Source organism: Naegleria fowleri (assembly GCF_008403515.1).
Source record: "Naegleria fowleri strain ATCC 30894 chromosome Unknown tig39, whole genome shotgun sequence".
In the NCBI taxonomy this organism is placed as follows: Eukaryota; Heterolobosea; class Eutetramitea; order Acrasida; family Naegleriidae; genus Naegleria; species Naegleria fowleri.
In genome coordinates, this window is record NW_025407971.1 from 22698 (window position 1) to 40450 (window position 17753).

Here is a 17753-nt window from a genome sequence, read left to right on the forward strand (position 1 = left end):
GATGTCACACAATGCATCCATTGTTTCAAGTTGCATCATTGCTGCCATTGAAGGACATTATGGTAATTATCATCCACCAGATATTAAGGAGCGAGTGAAATATTCAACCTTGCACATTAACCCATTGATGGGCATGTATTGGGTTTATTCAGTGAAAGCTGTCGCCAATCAATTAATGTATTTGAGTTTTATTAAGGACTCTCGTAGCATGAAAGAGGTTTCTGATGGTTTACAAAAGTACAGAACGACCTTGAAAACATTCAGAAAACCATCTCCTTTTCCTCATTAAGGCCACTCATTTTGCACAATATATGATTCAAAAAAAGAAAGATCAATTTTCAATGTTTCCAAAACATTCAGTTTTTTAGCATTCTAACAAAAATATTTTAACCTCCTTTTGGTTTCACAACCAATCTCAAACAAGTATAGGCAAAGATATGATACACCAGGATGAGAGCGAGACCCAATCCCAAGTTAATCCAAGTCACCGACATCACCGTGTCCATTTCCAAATTCTCCAACACAGCATCACCATTAGGAAATGGGCAGAAAGAAGAGGAAGGACACTCCAGCTTCAATCCCTTAAACTCATTAATGACAAATGACTCGAAAACAAAGTGGAAAATGCTGGTCCAATAAATCCAAATAAAATACACTGGAATAGTTGCCAAGTTCTTATAAAATCCTCCAAATAACATGAGCTGGATAACAGTTCAATTCATTAAATATTTTCCATTCCACATAATCAATGAACATTGCAAGGTGTGCAAGGTCACAAAGATTTCAATTATGATATCCGTTATTACCCATTACATTTCACAAACATTTCAAGATGAAAACTTACCACTGTTGCCACTACAGGCATGATTGTAAAGGCCACCCCAGGATTTGGAGCAAAACTAGCAATGGCACATCCTAAAGCTTGTCCTGTCAGACTCATGACCACAATAATCAAAATAAACATGAAAAATCTCTCGACTGCAGCATTCAATCCTAGCCACCAATAAATCACCGAGCCAAACAAGATCGGATAAAACACTGCTCCTGGAATATCTGCTACCACACGTGCTAAATAAAAGCTACTCACATGATACATTTTCGCTCCACGTTCTCTCAATAAGACTGGTTTATCCTGAAGGAGAATATTCAATGAGGAGGATAGACTTCCAAAAAACAAGTTACTAGTCGAGAAGAATAACACTCCCAATCGATCCTGAACGCCCGTTTGTCCATTATTCAATCTCAAATAAATTAATCCAAGAAGGAAGGCAGTTGAGACTTGTTGTGAAAAACGGGCCATTAAGGAAGGCTCTCATGAGAACCACGAAGAATTGATAGAACCAATTCGAGTTATATTTTGATGATTTCTTGAGTGTGGTGAGTTCTGGCTCTCCTTCATTTTGTGACTGCAATAAAGTCTTTTCCATTATTTGAGAATTCTCCTTTTTCAATTCTGAATCGGAATAGAAGGACAAGATTCGTTCAATACGTTTCTCTTGTTCAACTTTAAATCGTTTTCCCTTTTCTGAATTTTCTGAAGCAAGAGCTGGATTTTCTGTGACCATGTCCATGACGAAATCAGCTGGATTGAACTCTTCAGGACATTGATATCCAATTTTTTCAAAATAAGGAATGACTTTGTGGGCGTCACCAAAATAGGCAATTTTGCCACGTGCCAACAATAATAGACGATCAAACAATTGAAAGATATCACTGCGAGGTTGATGAATCGTCAACACAATTGTTCTTCCATGTTGTTGAGCCAAACGATTGATCAATTGAATTACATTCAAACTTGTTTTTGCATCCAAACCTATTTAAGAATAACACGAATTCATTTGATTTAATTCATTTTGAATAGGATCATAACATGAAAATTGACATGATTTGGGTCATAGGATATAAATCATTATCCTGTTCTCACTCACAGACTAGTACAAGTACTACTACTTACCTGTCGTTGGCTCATCCAAAAACAACACACTCGGTTCCGTGAGTAACTCAATGGCAATACAGAGCCGTTTTCTCTCACCTCCCGAAATTCCTTTCGAAAGTCCAGGAAGTCCCACAATCGTATCGGCCACTTTGGAAAGTCCCAATTCCTGCATGATGGTATCCACTCGTTCCATCTTGGCCTTATTGGGAATTGAGGAATCTAAACGGAGAAGAGCTGTATAACGAAGGGTCTCTCGGACGGTGAGATTAGGCAACAGGACATCATCTTGTTGAACAAAGGCACTGATGGATCGAAAGGCTTTTCCTGCTTTGGATTTATTGGCGAGGAGAGAGCCACTAGTGGGTTTGACTCGTTGAGAGAGAATATTGAGGAGAGAGGTTTTACCCTGTTGAAGATGATGCGGTTTAAGGAAAGTTGAGTATTTTTTTTAAGGTTGACCATTCGTAAGGTTGACCGGGAAATTGTAAAGAATGCCATTAATTGATTGAAATGATCATTTAGTATGCATTTAGTATGAATTGATTAAAAAAAGATGAATCAAGATGATGAAGAATTGAAAAAAAACACTTACAGCTCCACTAGGTCCCATAATTGCCAAAACAGAACCAGGTTTCACATAACCACTCATGGCATGCAAAATGACTTTTTGTTCCTTTCTAAATAAATTCTTCATTGTAAATGCCAATCGTTCTCGAGGAGTGGTCAATTTCGAGGCTGGCAATGAGGGTCTCACTTTCACCACATAGGTCAAGTCATGCCATTCCAACATGACACTCGGAACTGTTCGACCATACGAACCTTTTACAGAATTGTGATTCTGATGATAGGATTTCATTTCAATCGAGATGGAATTATTGTTGTTCTCAACAACTACGGCAGCAGAAGTGGTTGTGAATGAAGTGCTACTACTACTGATCGCCGCAAGAGATTCCATATTTGAATAAATGGATGGAATGGCATGTGGCGGATGAGTAATCATAGTTTGGTTTGTGATGGTCTGTTCTTCTCTGTCATTTTCGAAAAGATTCTCAGCACTGCGCATTCCAACAACAAGAGGAGTCGTATTGGCGGTGGCTGTTGGTGTTGACATTTTTTGTGTGTAGTGTTTGCTAATCAATCTCGAGTATTTTATTGAAAATTCATCCGTCGCGGAGTTTTTGGAAAGGAAAAACAGCGCTAATTGATGTAATGAACAACCACGAACGAGAAGAGGGATTCAACTCGCGGACTTGACTTCGCAGTTATAAAACACCACAGACATGTATGATTCTTAAGAATAAGTGCCAATCAAGAACGTACAAATAAAGACAAGTCATTCATGAAAAAGTGCATTGTTGTTCAACAATAACAACATTTGCGAATCTATTCACTTGTTTACTGGGAATCAAAGACCACTCAATCTATAAGGCTGTCAAAAGTCTTTAATGTTCAATGCAACAAGTATGGCAATACTGGATTGTTTCTCAAGTTCATTCTTAGACCATATATTCTTTTAACATTTTCATCTTAGCAAATGACACACTTCTTGTTTGGAGAAGTGGTTCTATGATTATTCTTGTCTTCATCGTCTTCACGATCATTTTCATGTAAAGATGTGGGAATGAGTGTCAACGAGGAGAGTGATTGTTGTGTTTGCTCGACCAATCGTTCATGAAAACTCCATGCATGCATGTGTGGATTCATTCCCAATCGCTCTCCACTCTGAGCATCAACCTCCACCAAGAAGTAAGCAACCTCCTCCAAAGTTCCAACAATACAAATGGATCGACCTTGTGTTTTGGTACAAACGTCTCTTTTCAGAGTGCATGAAACATCAAAATGTGAAAAATGTGAAGTGGTGGTGCTTTCAATAATGCATTGTTTCCACAGCAGGTTTCCATTGTGAATGTTGAGGCAATAGAGGAAAATTCCATGTCCTCCACTCACAAGAACGTACAATCTATTTTCCAATACAATGGTTTGAACGTTGGGTTGATAGGAAAATTTTGACAAGTCGTCCATTGGTGTGCGCCATGAGGGATTTCCAATGGAAATGACACTTGAGTTATGTCTCGTTGTTGTTGTTGCTTCTTCTGTAGTACAAGATACTGCTTCTCTTCTTTCCTCATCATGATCATTATATTTTTGAATAGGGTCTGTTGTTCCACAATGATTCGAACAAGAAGAAGAAGAAGAAGAATCTGTTCCTCCTTCTCCTCCTTGTACGTCTTCAACTCTTTGAATTGGACAAAAGCTCATTTCATGCACATCATAAATTTCCACACTAAGCAAGCCGACTAATTGTGAGTCCTTCTCCACCATATACATGGCCAAAGGATTCGATGTATTTTCAATCTTTGTACCACTCTTCAAATGTACCAACTCGGTTCGTAATTTCTGTTTTTCAGTTCCAGACATGAGCCAATACTCAGAACCAATACATGTGAAATCGACTTGTAAATTTCTGGTACCCATCATGATTGGGACTGTGTATTCAAATGTTGCATTTTCCAAGTCCAATAAATTGTGATGATGAGTGGTGTTTGTTGTGTTTGTTGTGGTTGTTGTGTTTGAAGGCACTTGTTTCTCAAAAGTCGAAGAAGTAGTCGTCGTCATCGTATCATGATTATTAGTATTTACAGAAATTTCTTCTTGTGTTCTCTCTTCATTGAGGAAAAGATTACAACTCACGAAATGCACATGAGAACCTTGTGGCCTCACATCAAAGAAGATTCGATTCGGAGGATTCATTTGTCGTTGTGAATATTCATTTTCGAGATCTGTAATGGTCAAATTGAAAGTTGTGGTGAGTCGATTCCATGTTGCCATTGCACATGTTTTGAACGTTTTCAAATGGATGGAAATTAAGGAAGAAATGGATGATTCATTGCCATACACAGAGAGTATGAGATGATGAGAGGTCAGTACGGCGCAGTCAAATGTTCTCTTCTTGATGGAATTTTGAGTTGTTTCATGAGGTAGTGATGATGATGAAAACGATGATGTTTGCTCGCGTAACAGAGAAACATAATTCATGTTGTTGTTGAAATGATGATGCTGAGGAGGAGGAGGAGGATTGGAAACACTGCTACTACCACTCTTTCGTTTCCATTTTTGAAAAGTAGTCGAAGTGTGTGTGTGGACACAGGAAGAGGTTTCATTGGTCATCACATTCATTTGATCTTGTGACACATTGTAAATAAATTCGACTTGTCCCGTTTGTTTCCGCAATGACATGACAAATGTAGTGTCCACTCTCCTCAATATAATAATTAATTGTCGATCGTTTTGAAAGGTCTGACACACTTGTAATGGCGACCTTACATATTGTTCCAAATCCACACACCATTTCACACATGAAAAAGTTTCCAAATCCACACAAAATATTTTGTTGGAATTGTTTGTTGAACAAGACGAATGAAAGTGATGAAACAACAATGAACTACCACCACCACCCCCACCACCACTTGAATATTGCCTTCCTGAGGAGTGCACTCCATTCATGAATGAAAATAATAATATGGGATAGGCATATAAAGAATCATACGGCATGTGCATGGAATGATATTTGAAATTATTCATTCCTTTTCTCCATTGTTTGGATAAGGCAATAAAATTTACAAGTAAATCTATTGTGTGAGGACTTGTGGAGGAATCATGCTGAAAAGTCTTGCTGTGAGCATTCTGATTGGAATTGGTTGGTAATAATAATACATCACGTGGATCTTGATCAATGATGTGAGGATCCTTCTTGTCGACGTTGCTGGCGTGGAGTTCAAATTTTGGGAAAATAATGTGAGGAATGAATTTCAATTCGTGTTTCTGTAAATCGTATCGATAGGCTCCAAATAAGAAATATCGTTTTTTGACCTCTTTGATGTATATTTTACATTGTTCATAAAATTGTTTGTTGACATATTGAAAAGATATCACGACATCATGTATTTTACAATTTTCTAATATACACATGATCATTTCATCGGGAATGGAGTTCATTGTGTCGTGAACTTTCTCCACGAATGTGTGTGTCGAGGACGTTGATCCGACACGAGGAGGATGAACCATCTTCACCTCCTTCATCTTTTTGTTTTGCATTTTTTTTTGTGGGAAACACTCTGTTTTTCTCGACGTTTGATCGATCCGACTGGTGACTGAATAATATTATTGTGGACGGACACACAGACAACATGTCGCCATGGTCAAATATTTTCTGAACGCTTAATTCCCCTGCGAATATTATGGAAGAGATACAAGTTCCGTATTGCACCATCCTTTTTCCTTTCCAACTCCGATTCCGATCGGAGAAAACTTTAAAAAAAAACTGACTTCCCTTCTTCTTCTGTTCGCCCTCATCACTTGAGATTTGTTTTTCCAATTCCAGAACCTCCTTCATCATGATCATGATGCAAACGGAAGCAAGCCTTCCAGCCAAAATTCTCGAGAAACGAAACCGAAGGCCAAGTCAGCAACAACCAACGCCAGAAATAATTGACAAGCCTCATCAACCACCGTTGAAATCAATTGACAGCCTTCCAACTTCATCGGCGGTGGTGGTAGTTAAAAGTCATCGTGATGATGATGATGGTGATGACTCGACCACCTCGGCTTGTTCCGCCAAGCAGCAAGAACGACAACAACTAGTCCTCAACCATTCATCATCATCATCGCCTACTCCTCTTCCACAACAACAACCACCACCACCATTCATGGAACAAGGAATGAATGAGGCCATTCCGAAGAAGAAGAAGAAGAATTCTTCTCCAGAAACGAATCAGAATGATAATGGAAAGAAGGAATTCGGAGGCTCTGGCGAAAAGAATAATTATTTTGATGGACAAGGAAATGTTCCTCTTCGTAACAACCAAATGACGAATCCTCCTTGTCCTCCCATCATGGCGAAGACGACCACGACGAACACAGAAAAAGAGTTTGAGCCTTTGCTTCCGAGACCGATCCGAACAGCCGCTTCCACACCATTGACCAACAACACAACGAGCTCATTACCTTCCATTCCTATAACGGCTAGCAACAATAATATGATGATTCATCATGGACCTTACACAGCTGCGATAGGAGGAATCAATAACAACAATAACAACACGGGTGCAAGTTTCACTCCATCGCCATTATCGGCGAACTCTCATGCGGGGTTTTCTCAGAACGCTTTTCCGAGTCAGTCGTCCTTCTCGAATGCGAATGCGATCAGCAACGTTATGAATCATTCACAAGACATGAGTGCCGAAAACAAAAAGAGAAGAAGAAATCAAGCCAAATCGGCGTGTGAAGCTTGCCGACGTGCTCACACCGCATGTCAAGACCAAAAACCATGTCATCGATGTGTCAAGCTTGGCTTGGAATGTGTAGAGGCACAGAAAAAGACAAAGGTGAAAATTGCAAAAACTTCTGGAACTTCGCCGTCAGCATCCATGTTACCTCTCTCGACAATCATGACAGCGAGCACTACCATGACATCCAACGGTCAATACAATTTGCCTCAGACCTTGATCAATTGCGGTGCTTCTGCTCATGGATCAATGACGAACACCACTACTCAAGCATCCAGCGACCATCAGAGACATCAAACTGGAGGAAACCAAACATCTCCACCTGTTAAAGGTGTCTCCCGTAAGAAGCATGCAGAATCTGCAATTGGCTCAGTTTCTTCTTCTTCGTCGTCAACAACCTCTTCGTCATCGGATGGTGGTGGCGAACAACGAGGTTTTGATCCAGTCCCTGTTCAATTTCATGCATCTTCCCACACGATTGATGTTAGTATTCAACCTCATCATGGTGGTGGTCATGCATTTCAAGAGTCTACAAGTCCATTGGGTGGATTAGTAGCGAGCAATCATCAATCACAAGCTTTAACTCACACAACAGGGCAACCTCTTGCAACTCCTGCAGCATCTATGCCTAATGCCTCGCAACAATCAGGTCACATGATGAATTCCATTCCTTACCATGATTCACACCACAATTATGGGTCGTCTTCATCGACACCACATGACAGCTTGTCCAATTACCACCCACCAAACACACCAACCACAGGAGGAGACAGCAACAACAACGTTGGTGAGGGATCGGTCCACCTTTCTCAATTGTCACCTCAATTCATTTTGCAATTCCAACAACATGTCAAGGATGGAAACATCGACAAACTACGTGCAGCGTGTGAGCAGTGTTTTCAACTCATTACCATGTCTGTTGAGGAAATGAAAAAGACGTTTGCCATTCCTCAACTCTCTCGTCATCAACAACAAGATTTTCAATGGAATTTGACTCGTAATGGATTTTTATTGTCCTACTTGTATGGAAAATTCAATGTCATGAATATGATGAGAGATGTATTATGGACTCGTCATCGAAAAGAGTACATTGATTTTCTATACAAACTCATCTCATTAGAAGACGACAAGGCACTCATACGCATGTTTTTACAGGGAGTTCAATTAGATCTCAACACGATTGAGAATGATAATGGCGTTGGATTATTAAGCTTTTGTGCATGTTTCGGTCGAATTGAAATTTTCAAAATGCTTTGTGAAGAATTTTCTTGCTCACTCTATCAGTGTCGAAACGAAAAGTATTTACCCATTCATTTTGCTTGTAGTTATGGAAATGTAGAAATTGCAGAGTATATTCTTCAAAAGCATCCAGATCAACTCGATATTCAAATTAATAATCACAGCTCTCCCCTATTAATTTCAGCCGCCTATGGTAGCATGAAGAGTGTCAAGTTTTTAGTGGAACGTGGAGCCAATGTGATGTTGAGTGATCATGACGGTCAATGCGCGGTTTATAATGCCACCAAGTACAATCATTTTTCAATTGTTCAATATTTAGCACAACACAATGCAGATCTTTATGCCAAAACTAACTCTGGTCAAAGTATTTTTGACTTGGCAGAAGGATCACCAGAAAAGAAACTCTTATTGGAGCTCATCATTCAAAACAAAACTCTCAACGATAGAATTTCCTTACAGGATGACCTTATTAGATCAATGAGGCAAACTTGTAAATAAACAATGAGTTTTGGGTTTTTGATAATGTTGATTTTCATCCAATGCTAGAAAGTTTGAGGAAATTGATGGTTCCTATTTATCCACATCTAATTTTCCAAAATTAACCTATTTGAGCATATCGAATGGACTCTTTGCAATGAACAATTTTTTGGTAAATCTTGCTTCTGGATCATCTTTGAAACATTTGAAGCATTTAGAATTGTTGACAGACTTGTTTCATGAACAGACATTACTTGACATTGTGAACCATTTATGTCCTCGCTATTTGACAATCTATCGTAATTATGCTTTGAATTACGAGGAATTAAGGAAGAAAATAACATCCTCAACCAAAATAATTTTTTATGAAGAATTTCAATCAGACAAGTTTATTTCACTTCAATAAATTTGTTTTCAATTTGTTAATGAAAGGAAAGAAACTAAAGGGTTTGTAACTTCGATCACAACTTAAAAGACCAAGAATTTTGAGGAATGAAAAAACAGTAAGAAGTTCTTTACAAACTATTTCCTCAGTGTTGTCCGTTAACGCTTGTTGTTTAAGAGGAATGTGGTGATGATCTGCAAACATTTCCACACAATTCCTCGTAAACAAAATTTCACATTTGAACAATAAAGATATACAACAATGTTGTAATTTATTTGAAATGCTTTTCATTCGCATCTCTTTCTCGTGACTGCAGTCGATCCTATTTACATGGAAAAGATCATCATCATGACAGCAATCATTACTGAAATCACAATTGCAGCGCTATTTCTCACCATAAAGCCTGCAGAAGTAGTGCACTTAATTATTGTTCCAAAAAAGCAATCATGGCTACCAGTGGAACCTAAATTGAGCATATTTTGACAATTTTGATCACTGTAAGTCACCAAAGAATTGCAACCCTTATACATGTAAGAGCCAAAGGTTGTGTTAAAAGATGGAATACAAGCATCCAATGCAACAATAGACACAAGTGTTACATTTCCTGAACATTTTAGATCACTGTAAATGATTGACATGCGTTCTCCAACTTTTGGAGAGAGTGGAGCAGTGTTGGTGCAAGTGGTTGTGGTACTCAATCCACCCATTGATGGAGGGACATTGGTGGAGCAATTTTGAGGTTTACAAGAATAGGTCATGTTGTACTGTTGAACCAAAGATGTTCCATTACAGGTGAGAGATGGGAATGTTTGGATCAACTCATATTGTGCTTGAACAGGAGAAATGGTGGTGGATGAGAGAACAAGCAACACGAATGCAGCAGCAAAGCTCAAAAGGAATGGATTGGAACGAATAGAAACTTTCATTTTGTGTCTAACTAACAGATGTTTTTTTTGATTTGAAATGACAGATGGCGTTTCGAAAAGGGAATTTAAAGGACACCAACAAACAGTAAATGAGATGATAGAGTTGTGTTTGGATTTCATTTGACCGAGAATGGGACAAGCTGTTGTTAATTTAGTTATCATAAAACAGTAGAGGTAGGAGCAAATCAACTTTCCTTTTTGGAACATATCGAGAATGAAGATCACCAAACAGAGAATCTTTCTTCCATAATTAGATTATTTCACACGACTACTTGTCAATTTCAGTACTGAAATGAAATGGTTCTTTACTAATAATAAGTGACATCTTCAATGACAGGTAATATAATGGCAATATTCCAACTACTCCACAGACCAAAGTGACAAGTTGGAAATTCCTTTCATCTTTAAATAAGGAAATACATTGTCAACCGTTAATGTCACCAAATGTTGTTGTAGACCAGAAGGTTGATTGACGAACTCTTACAATAATTTTTAATTAAATTTTGATGCCAAATGGCTTCCTTGCCTTCATTGTGATCTCCTTCTTGCTTAAAACCTTAAAACTTGGGAATCTTCTCATAAGACTAATTGACAATAAAAGCAGAAAATCATTTCAAACATCGAAAGTCAACCCCATTTGTTTCATTCCTTTAAATACCAAACAACGAAACCATGAATCCCCTTAGAATGTGTTTCACAGGTCTATTATATTAATTTTTAATTCTGATTCGGCAATTCTTCTCGTTCTCATCCATGTGATATGAAAATTATAGATAAATTTAACAAATGAAAATGTAAAATCCTATTCTCAAAAACGGAGACGTTTTTTTCACAACCAATGTTCTCAATCTCTTCTTTTGAATATTTTAAAACAATTTCCCATTTTACTTTTCTCAAATCCAACTAAATGACAATTTTGATTTTTAATTAAGATATTAAAGTAAATTTCCAAATCTTTAATAACCTTAAAATCTCTTGACATTGTGTTGATCTTTGCAAATTCACAACAACAAAATGAAGACGAGCTTTCTCATGGTGTTTCTGGTTTTGGTTTTACTTCTTGGAACAATAGTTCATTTCAGCCAAGGATTATGTGGAGGATGGTGTATCTTTGATTATAACACTGGTACTTGTCGCATCTATGGATGTCCATGTACTTGCAACTGTTGGGGTCCATCCTATGCTTGGTGTTTCTAGGATGTTTCTAGGATGTTTCTAGGATGTTTGCAATGAAATCAGTTCATGGGATCATTATGTTGAATATAGAATATTCTATAAACAATATAAGGGTTTTCTTCAGAGGGAATCATTATTGTATATAAAGTCGTTAAACTGTGGAATCTTTAAGCATAATCATCTCCCACTAGTTCTCCAAATGTGGTTACAATATTGTTGTTCTTGTCGAAGAACATGAGCATCCTTTGATTCTTATGGTTGTTATAAGAAAGAGATCCAATCATGTCCTATCTTTTATTTCATCTTTTATTTCATATTCAACAAGTATCATTTACAAACGGGACAAACAAGGAACAAATAGTGGTGTAATTTGTGTGTATTCCAAACAATCTCGTGTTCCCAATCAATGTGATTCACAAGGAATCGATCACCATCAAGACTGCAACCATCAAGGACCATGTGGTCACAATTCCAATCATTCTACTAATACTATTACTACTACTTTTCATTGCAGCATCAAGGCATTGAATGTTCTTTCCTTTAAAACAATCAATATTCGTAAGAGGTTTCGTCTCGAGTTCTTGTTGACAATGATCATCACTGAAAGTCACAAAAGATTGACAACCCTTATACATGTAAGAGCCAAACTTTTGTTTAGAAGCTTGAATACAAGTATTCAATCTATAAATAAAAACACGCGATGGATTTCCAGTACATTTTGGATCACTGTAGAATTTTGTCATGTATTCACCTAATTGAGGTGAGTTTGGAAGAGTGTCAGGACAAGAAATGGTATAACTCGATTCACCAACAGAGTAGCAACCCATCTTCTGACAAGAAGAGGAGGAGACGCTGTAAATTTGGTTCAAGGGTTTTCCCTTGCAAGAATGTCCTTTGAAAAGTTGGATTAATTGGTGTTGAGCATGAAGAAGAGAAATGATGTTTGTGGACGAGAGAAGAAACAAAAAGAAGGCAATTTTTAATAGGAATGAAATGGAACGAGAAGGAAGCATGACGTGAATCAATTAGCAATTTGGTGTTTTTTAATACATTGAAAATGACAGCAAGATGTTCCTTTTAGGTGCATTTAAATGATTTAGAATTGACAACATGGAGTATCTATGAGAGATGTGGAATTCATTAGACATTTTGACAGTGAGACTTGACTGGTGAGAGGGCGATGATCCTTAAAATTTTGAAACGAAAACAAACCTTTCTTATTATAGTCTTAAAATATTATTATTATTAGTAAAATTCAACCCAATCTGGTTGGACATGTTTTTATATTTAAAAATGTCCATCCCTGATTCGTTACCTGTTAATTTATGGACATCTTCAATATGAGAACACCTACCTCCTTCATGTAATGTGTCGACAAAATTGGTTTCAATGACGGTTCGATGATCGAAAGAACAAAATATACTTTTATTATCCCTGAAGGCTAAGTAACTTATTGCACACCACCACTGGTATTCATTGATGTTCAATCCTCAATGGTGAATTAGCGAATGAAGAGACTATTTGTTGCTTCGAGTGTGCGGTAGAACAAGGAAAAAAATGCAAAATCATCGCTTTCAGAATAACTTCACATCATCATCATCATCGTGCAACCACTTTCCTCTCTCGATTCCAAATTTCGCACGAAGGAAGAGAATTTTCAATGAAAAAACAGGGCATTTAGTTTTGATGGATATGAATCATCAACCTCAACAAAAGCAACAAGAAGAAGGCTTTATTTCCGACTTGAAAGATGCTTCTCTCCGAAGAAGAAATAATCTTCTCATCCATAAGAATAATACTAGTAACAATAGTAACAACAATAATAATATCAATCATCCATGTACACACTCCGCCTCGGATGATCATGAAAATTCATCCATAGAACATGCTCTTTCCTTCTTTTCCCTGGACTCAATATGTGAGAGTTTCAATATTCCAATGACCCTGATTGGACGATACCTGAGATCGGAAGAGGCAAAAACCATCGTTTCATGTAACTTACAAACTCACCGTTTGAAACTATTGTGGATGTCTATGCTTAATCTCATGTCCAGATTATATGTAACGGTTTCAACAGTGCAAGAAAATTCAGGAAATCCCATCACTTCCTCCACCCTAAGAATGTATCCAACTCCGACTGCTAACGTTTATGTATCACCTTGCATTGCTCTCGTGAAATGCATGGCAAAACAATTGTACAAACAAATTACTGAAATTACTCTTGAAATTGATACCGTTCTGACCAGATTGAGCGAATTCAACAAGTTACTTTCAAACTTTAGTGAAACTAATCACTTTCTCATATCACAATTGTTTCGGTATTGTATGGCCTTGGAGTCGGGTGCTGCTGGTTCAGTAAACTCGGGCGCAGTGACAACTCCCCAACAATCATCCAACAGCATGAAAACGACACTCATCAAAGAGAGAGAATTTGTCTCTCATTTTCAGAGAATACTCATCAAGAGGTTAGGATTAATCTTGAATGGGTTAGATTTATCGAAATGGTCGCAACAAAACCCTAAGGTCACTGCCAAGAGAGAAGACCACACCACTGGTATCAAAGTGCCTATGCTCAAGCAAATTGACCGTTTATCTGATGAGGATTTATTCGATTTCATTGCTTCTATTCAAGATGTTGCCCTGAAATATGGGGTCGGTATCATTAAACCTACCCCGCCTCCTCCTCCTCCTGAAAAGATACAACAAAGACCTCAAAGTGAGAAGATGAAAGAAACTACAACAACCACACCCCAGACGCATTCATTGATGAAAAATCATGAACCTACCTCTGTATCGACCGATAATAAGCAGCATGACCTGCCAACGATGTGTACAACAATGAAGAGTGACGATCAGAATGTTACCGACAATAACGAAGATGACCACCATTGCAAGAAATCCACCACCAATACTCGTAGAAATGATCACGAAATGGATCTCAGTGGTGACAGCTCAAATAAGGCAGAAGAAGAAATGAACAATGAACAGCAGGGACATTCTTTTGCAACTTCCAAAGCCAATCTCCTAACGGAAGATGAAAAGCACCAGAACATCATGCCCGCAGGTGAACCACCACGTCCAACCTCATCCACAATAGCCTCCACAGGTGACACAGCCTCAAATGAGCAGAAAGATCACATGACGACGATTTCTTCGAGTCCTCCCCTTTGTACTCCATCGACACCCTCAAGTGTCACACGACCCTTAATGACAACAGGAGTTCTCTCAGCTACTCCCATTCCAAAATCAAGTCAAATGATACGAACCACAAGCAACTCAAAAACCAATAGTGATGACCTTGATTTATCAGGAACCGGAGAGGACTTGTTACCCGAAGATGCCCTCCTGTTGCTGAATTCGAGGTTGAACTCGCATAACACTCCCGTGCTCTCTGCCAAAAGAAGAACAAGAATGTACCGCTCTCATCATCCACAAAACAACAACACGCTTCTACGCAATCCTCGGCTGCTCGAAATCAAACAATGAAACGAAAAAATCATCCTCTTTCACGGATGACAATGATGGTGACAGCGACGAAGAAGACGTGCCTCTTGTATCAATCATTCCATCCAAGTCCTCTGCTAAAACACATCATTCTAACAACAAATCAAAACAACCACAGTCTCGACACGACCTTAAACAGTTCAAAACCTTTGAGGACATTGATTCTTTGAATAGCCCAAACAACGAACAGCATCAAAATGACGAATTGTTCGACGACGATGAAAACAATGAATTCGATGAGCCCTTATACAGTTCAGGCACACCATAATGAAGAACAACATGATCTATAATAATGATAGATACCTCAAAGCTCATCAGTGATTGGATTATGACATTCAATTCTTCGCGCAAGCCTCACTCAGAAAGAAAAAAATGATAAAATTTGTGAATGCTCGTAAAACTTTTTGTTTTGAAAGTGGCAAGAATCTCTGTCCGAGCCATCATCAAATGATACAATTCGGTTTTCATTTGTCATCGGAATTAAATCAACAACATCAGCAAAAAAGCAAACGTTCGTTCGAACGTTTTATTCATAGTAGCGAAAGCTCCAACACTGCCCTTTCCCATAAATCATCACCCTCCTCCATCTCGAAAACCACCCACGACCATTACACCAATAACAAACAAAAAATTCCCACCTTGAGTAGTAGCATCATCACCCCATTCCCTTCTTCATTCTCAAAAACGCATCATCATCGCTCCTCTTTTCTCATCATCCATTCTTCTTCGTCCTCTCCTTGCCGACACTTCTCTCAAAGCCTTGTCGTAAAAAATATGCACACTTTCTACGAGATTTTGCTCGTGCCCAATAATGAGGGAGAGACAACGATATCGTTCTTTACAAATGGAAAGAGGTATGTATTTTCTCGGATTGTATGTATTCAGAATAATCCCATCTTTTATGTGTTGTTTCTCTCGGCTCGACTTGTAAAATTATTTGTTTGTCATTATCATCCTTTTCAAATCACCATGATTTTTAATCGTGGATAATATTCTTTTACGAATCCACTTCGTTCTTTCTCTCACAATAGATATCTATTCAATTGCTCCGAAAATCTAAACCGTTTCTGTACCGAATGTGGAGTGCGTATATTCTCTAATTTGGATCATATTTTCATTCCACACATTTCACCAACCTATTTGGGAGGTTTACCAGGAGCAATTATTACGTCTTCCGAATTGCAACCCGCCAACAAACTTCACTTGTATGGACCTCCCAATTTGTGGCATTATTTAACATCATTGAGGCCGTTTGTGAAAACTTCAATGCATTTTAAGATTATGTTGAATCAAATGATGGAACATCAACTAGACCAAGATTATCTTTTTCATAGCGATGAAAATCTTACAGTACGAGGTTTACTGTTAAAAAGTGACCGTGCTTCAAGAGGAGATTACCACTCCCACTTACAGCAATGTGATTTTGGAGCGCCATTCGTATTACGAAATGCTAATGGCAGCTTTAGAAAACACTCGTCAAATATTGTTGGAAATTTATCTTGGGATTTTCTCTTCTCAACTAAGAAGAATGACAACAACAAAAATACCTCGTCATCAAATAGCAGCGGTCGTGATTCTCAAAGTACAGACCTTTCTCCCATGAAAAAAAAGCAAAAAAAGGAGAGTGAGGCATGTTATTATAGCTTTAAAAACCGCTTGAACATTCAACCATTAGGCGAGTTTGAAATTACTCAAAATGAGACTCTCAGAGAAATGCTTAAACACATGCATCCAACCATGGCTGATTATTGTCTATGCTTTTTATGCAAGACTGCAGACATTCCAGGTAAATTTGATGCTGAAAAAGCCAACCTGCTTGGCATTGTTGGAGCAGACAGAGGAAGACTTGTCAAAGGTGAAACCATACAAGTGAACGGACGTACCATCAAACCTGAAGATATTATTAGTCCTCCAACACCTGGTTCAGAAGTACTAATTATTAATTGCCCTAATGAGCATTACTTGACAAGTTTGTTGTCAAACAAACACTTTGAAAAGTACATGAGCACGGTAGTATCGGTGATACACTGTGTTCCTCATCATATTCTCACAACTCCTCAATATCGAGAATTTATGGATAAGTTTCATAAGGAATGCGATCATGTCATTGTAAATGAAGACTCCTCAAAGGATGCCTCATCATTTGTTTCCTCCTGTACGAACATTACAGAGTTCAGTCTAGTTGATAAGGAATTATTTACTCAATGTTTAACACCGAATTACAAGAGTGACTCTGGCTCAAATAGATCACAAGTCATTGAGCAGCATCCAAATGCAAAAGTGGTATATGGAGAAAGTTTAATGAGATACAATCTTATTCCAGTTCGATATAGAGGCATAGACAATAGCAAAGTATCGTATATTCACAAAATTGATCCAGAACAAGTTGAGCAAACCTTTTACCAAAATTATCCAGCCATTGCCAAACATTTGAATGACTACAAGGAAAGAGTTGCCAAGGAAAGTGACTTGAATCAGACCGAATCTCATCCACAAGCCAATATTTTAAAGAAATGTAGTGATGAGGAATTTGAAATAATTTTCTTGGGAACTGGTTCTTCTATTCCATCCAAGTATAGAAATGGTAAGTTGTTGTTGGTAGTGGTGCAAGTTGTTACATTTCATCTCACATTATTTCTCAATTATTAACACACGTGCTAACAATTCCCACAGTGACTGGTATTTTATTGAACTTGTTCGATCGTGGAGCAATTCTGTTTGACTGTGGAGAAGGAACATTGTCTCAAATTTACAGAGCATGTGGAAAAGAAAAGCAGAGGCCATTTTGAAAAAACTAAAATGCATTTGGATTTCTCACTTGCATG

At 38.0% G+C, this 17753-nt stretch overlaps 8 protein-coding genes across 8 annotated transcripts in view; 4 read left to right on the top strand and 4 right to left on the bottom strand.

Moving 5' to 3' along the window:
• The window catches only part of FDP41_004630 (uncharacterized protein), a gene marked incomplete at both ends in the record, with an annotated part of 1359 nt that extends 1070 nt beyond the window's left edge, over window positions 1-289 (top strand). Inside the window, one exon of the mRNA XM_044708066.1 lies at window positions 1-289. This exon is cut by the window's left edge and continues 232 nt beyond it. Within this exon, the coding sequence (XP_044561037.1) occupies window positions 1-289 (289 nt within the window).
• Window positions 290-386: 97 nt separating this feature from the next.
• On the bottom strand, window positions 387-3047 carry FDP41_004631 (uncharacterized protein; the record flags this gene model as incomplete). The annotated part of the gene is made up of 5 exons (XM_044708067.1): window positions 387-701; window positions 845-1213; window positions 1323-1813; window positions 1955-2342; window positions 2529-3047. The coding sequence occupies 5 exons, from the start codon at window positions 3045-3047 to the stop codon at window positions 387-389; spliced, it is 2082 nt and encodes a 693-aa protein (XP_044561038.1).
• A 416-nt stretch (window positions 3048-3463) lies between these two features.
• On the bottom strand, window positions 3464-6031 carry FDP41_004632 (uncharacterized protein; the record flags this gene model as incomplete). The annotated part of the gene is made up of 1 exon (XM_044708068.1): window positions 3464-6031. The coding sequence occupies one exon, from the start codon at window positions 6029-6031 to the stop codon at window positions 3464-3466; it is 2568 nt and encodes an 855-aa protein (XP_044561039.1).
• Window positions 6032-6339: 308 nt separating this feature from the next.
• Window positions 6340-8958, top strand: FDP41_004633 (uncharacterized protein; the record flags this gene model as incomplete). The annotated part of the gene is made up of 1 exon (XM_044708069.1): window positions 6340-8958. One exon carries the CDS (start codon window positions 6340-6342, stop codon window positions 8956-8958), a length of 2619 nt encoding a protein of 872 aa, XP_044561040.1.
• Window positions 8959-9648: 690 nt separating this feature from the next.
• FDP41_004634 (uncharacterized protein) lies at window positions 9649-10248 on the bottom strand (the record flags this gene model as incomplete). The annotated part of the gene is made up of 1 exon (XM_044708070.1): window positions 9649-10248. One exon carries the CDS (start codon window positions 10246-10248, stop codon window positions 9649-9651), a length of 600 nt encoding a protein of 199 aa, XP_044561041.1.
• A 1589-nt stretch (window positions 10249-11837) lies between these two features.
• On the bottom strand, window positions 11838-12437 carry FDP41_004635 (uncharacterized protein; the record flags this gene model as incomplete). Its single annotated transcript, XM_044708071.1, has 1 exon — window positions 11838-12437. The coding sequence occupies one exon, from the start codon at window positions 12435-12437 to the stop codon at window positions 11838-11840; it is 600 nt and encodes a 199-aa protein (XP_044561042.1).
• Window positions 12438-12981: 544 nt separating this feature from the next.
• On the top strand, window positions 12982-14910 carry FDP41_004636 (uncharacterized protein; the record flags this gene model as incomplete). The annotated part of the gene is made up of 1 exon (XM_044708072.1): window positions 12982-14910. The coding sequence occupies one exon, from the start codon at window positions 12982-12984 to the stop codon at window positions 14908-14910; it is 1929 nt and encodes a 642-aa protein (XP_044561043.1).
• A 792-nt stretch (window positions 14911-15702) lies between these two features.
• On the top strand, window positions 15703-17717 carry FDP41_004637 (uncharacterized protein; the record flags this gene model as incomplete). The annotated part of the gene is made up of 3 exons (XM_044708073.1): window positions 15703-15782; window positions 15960-17512; window positions 17602-17717. The coding sequence occupies 3 exons, from the start codon at window positions 15703-15705 to the stop codon at window positions 17715-17717; spliced, it is 1749 nt and encodes a 582-aa protein (XP_044561044.1).
• Window positions 17718-17753: the final 36 nt, after the last annotated feature.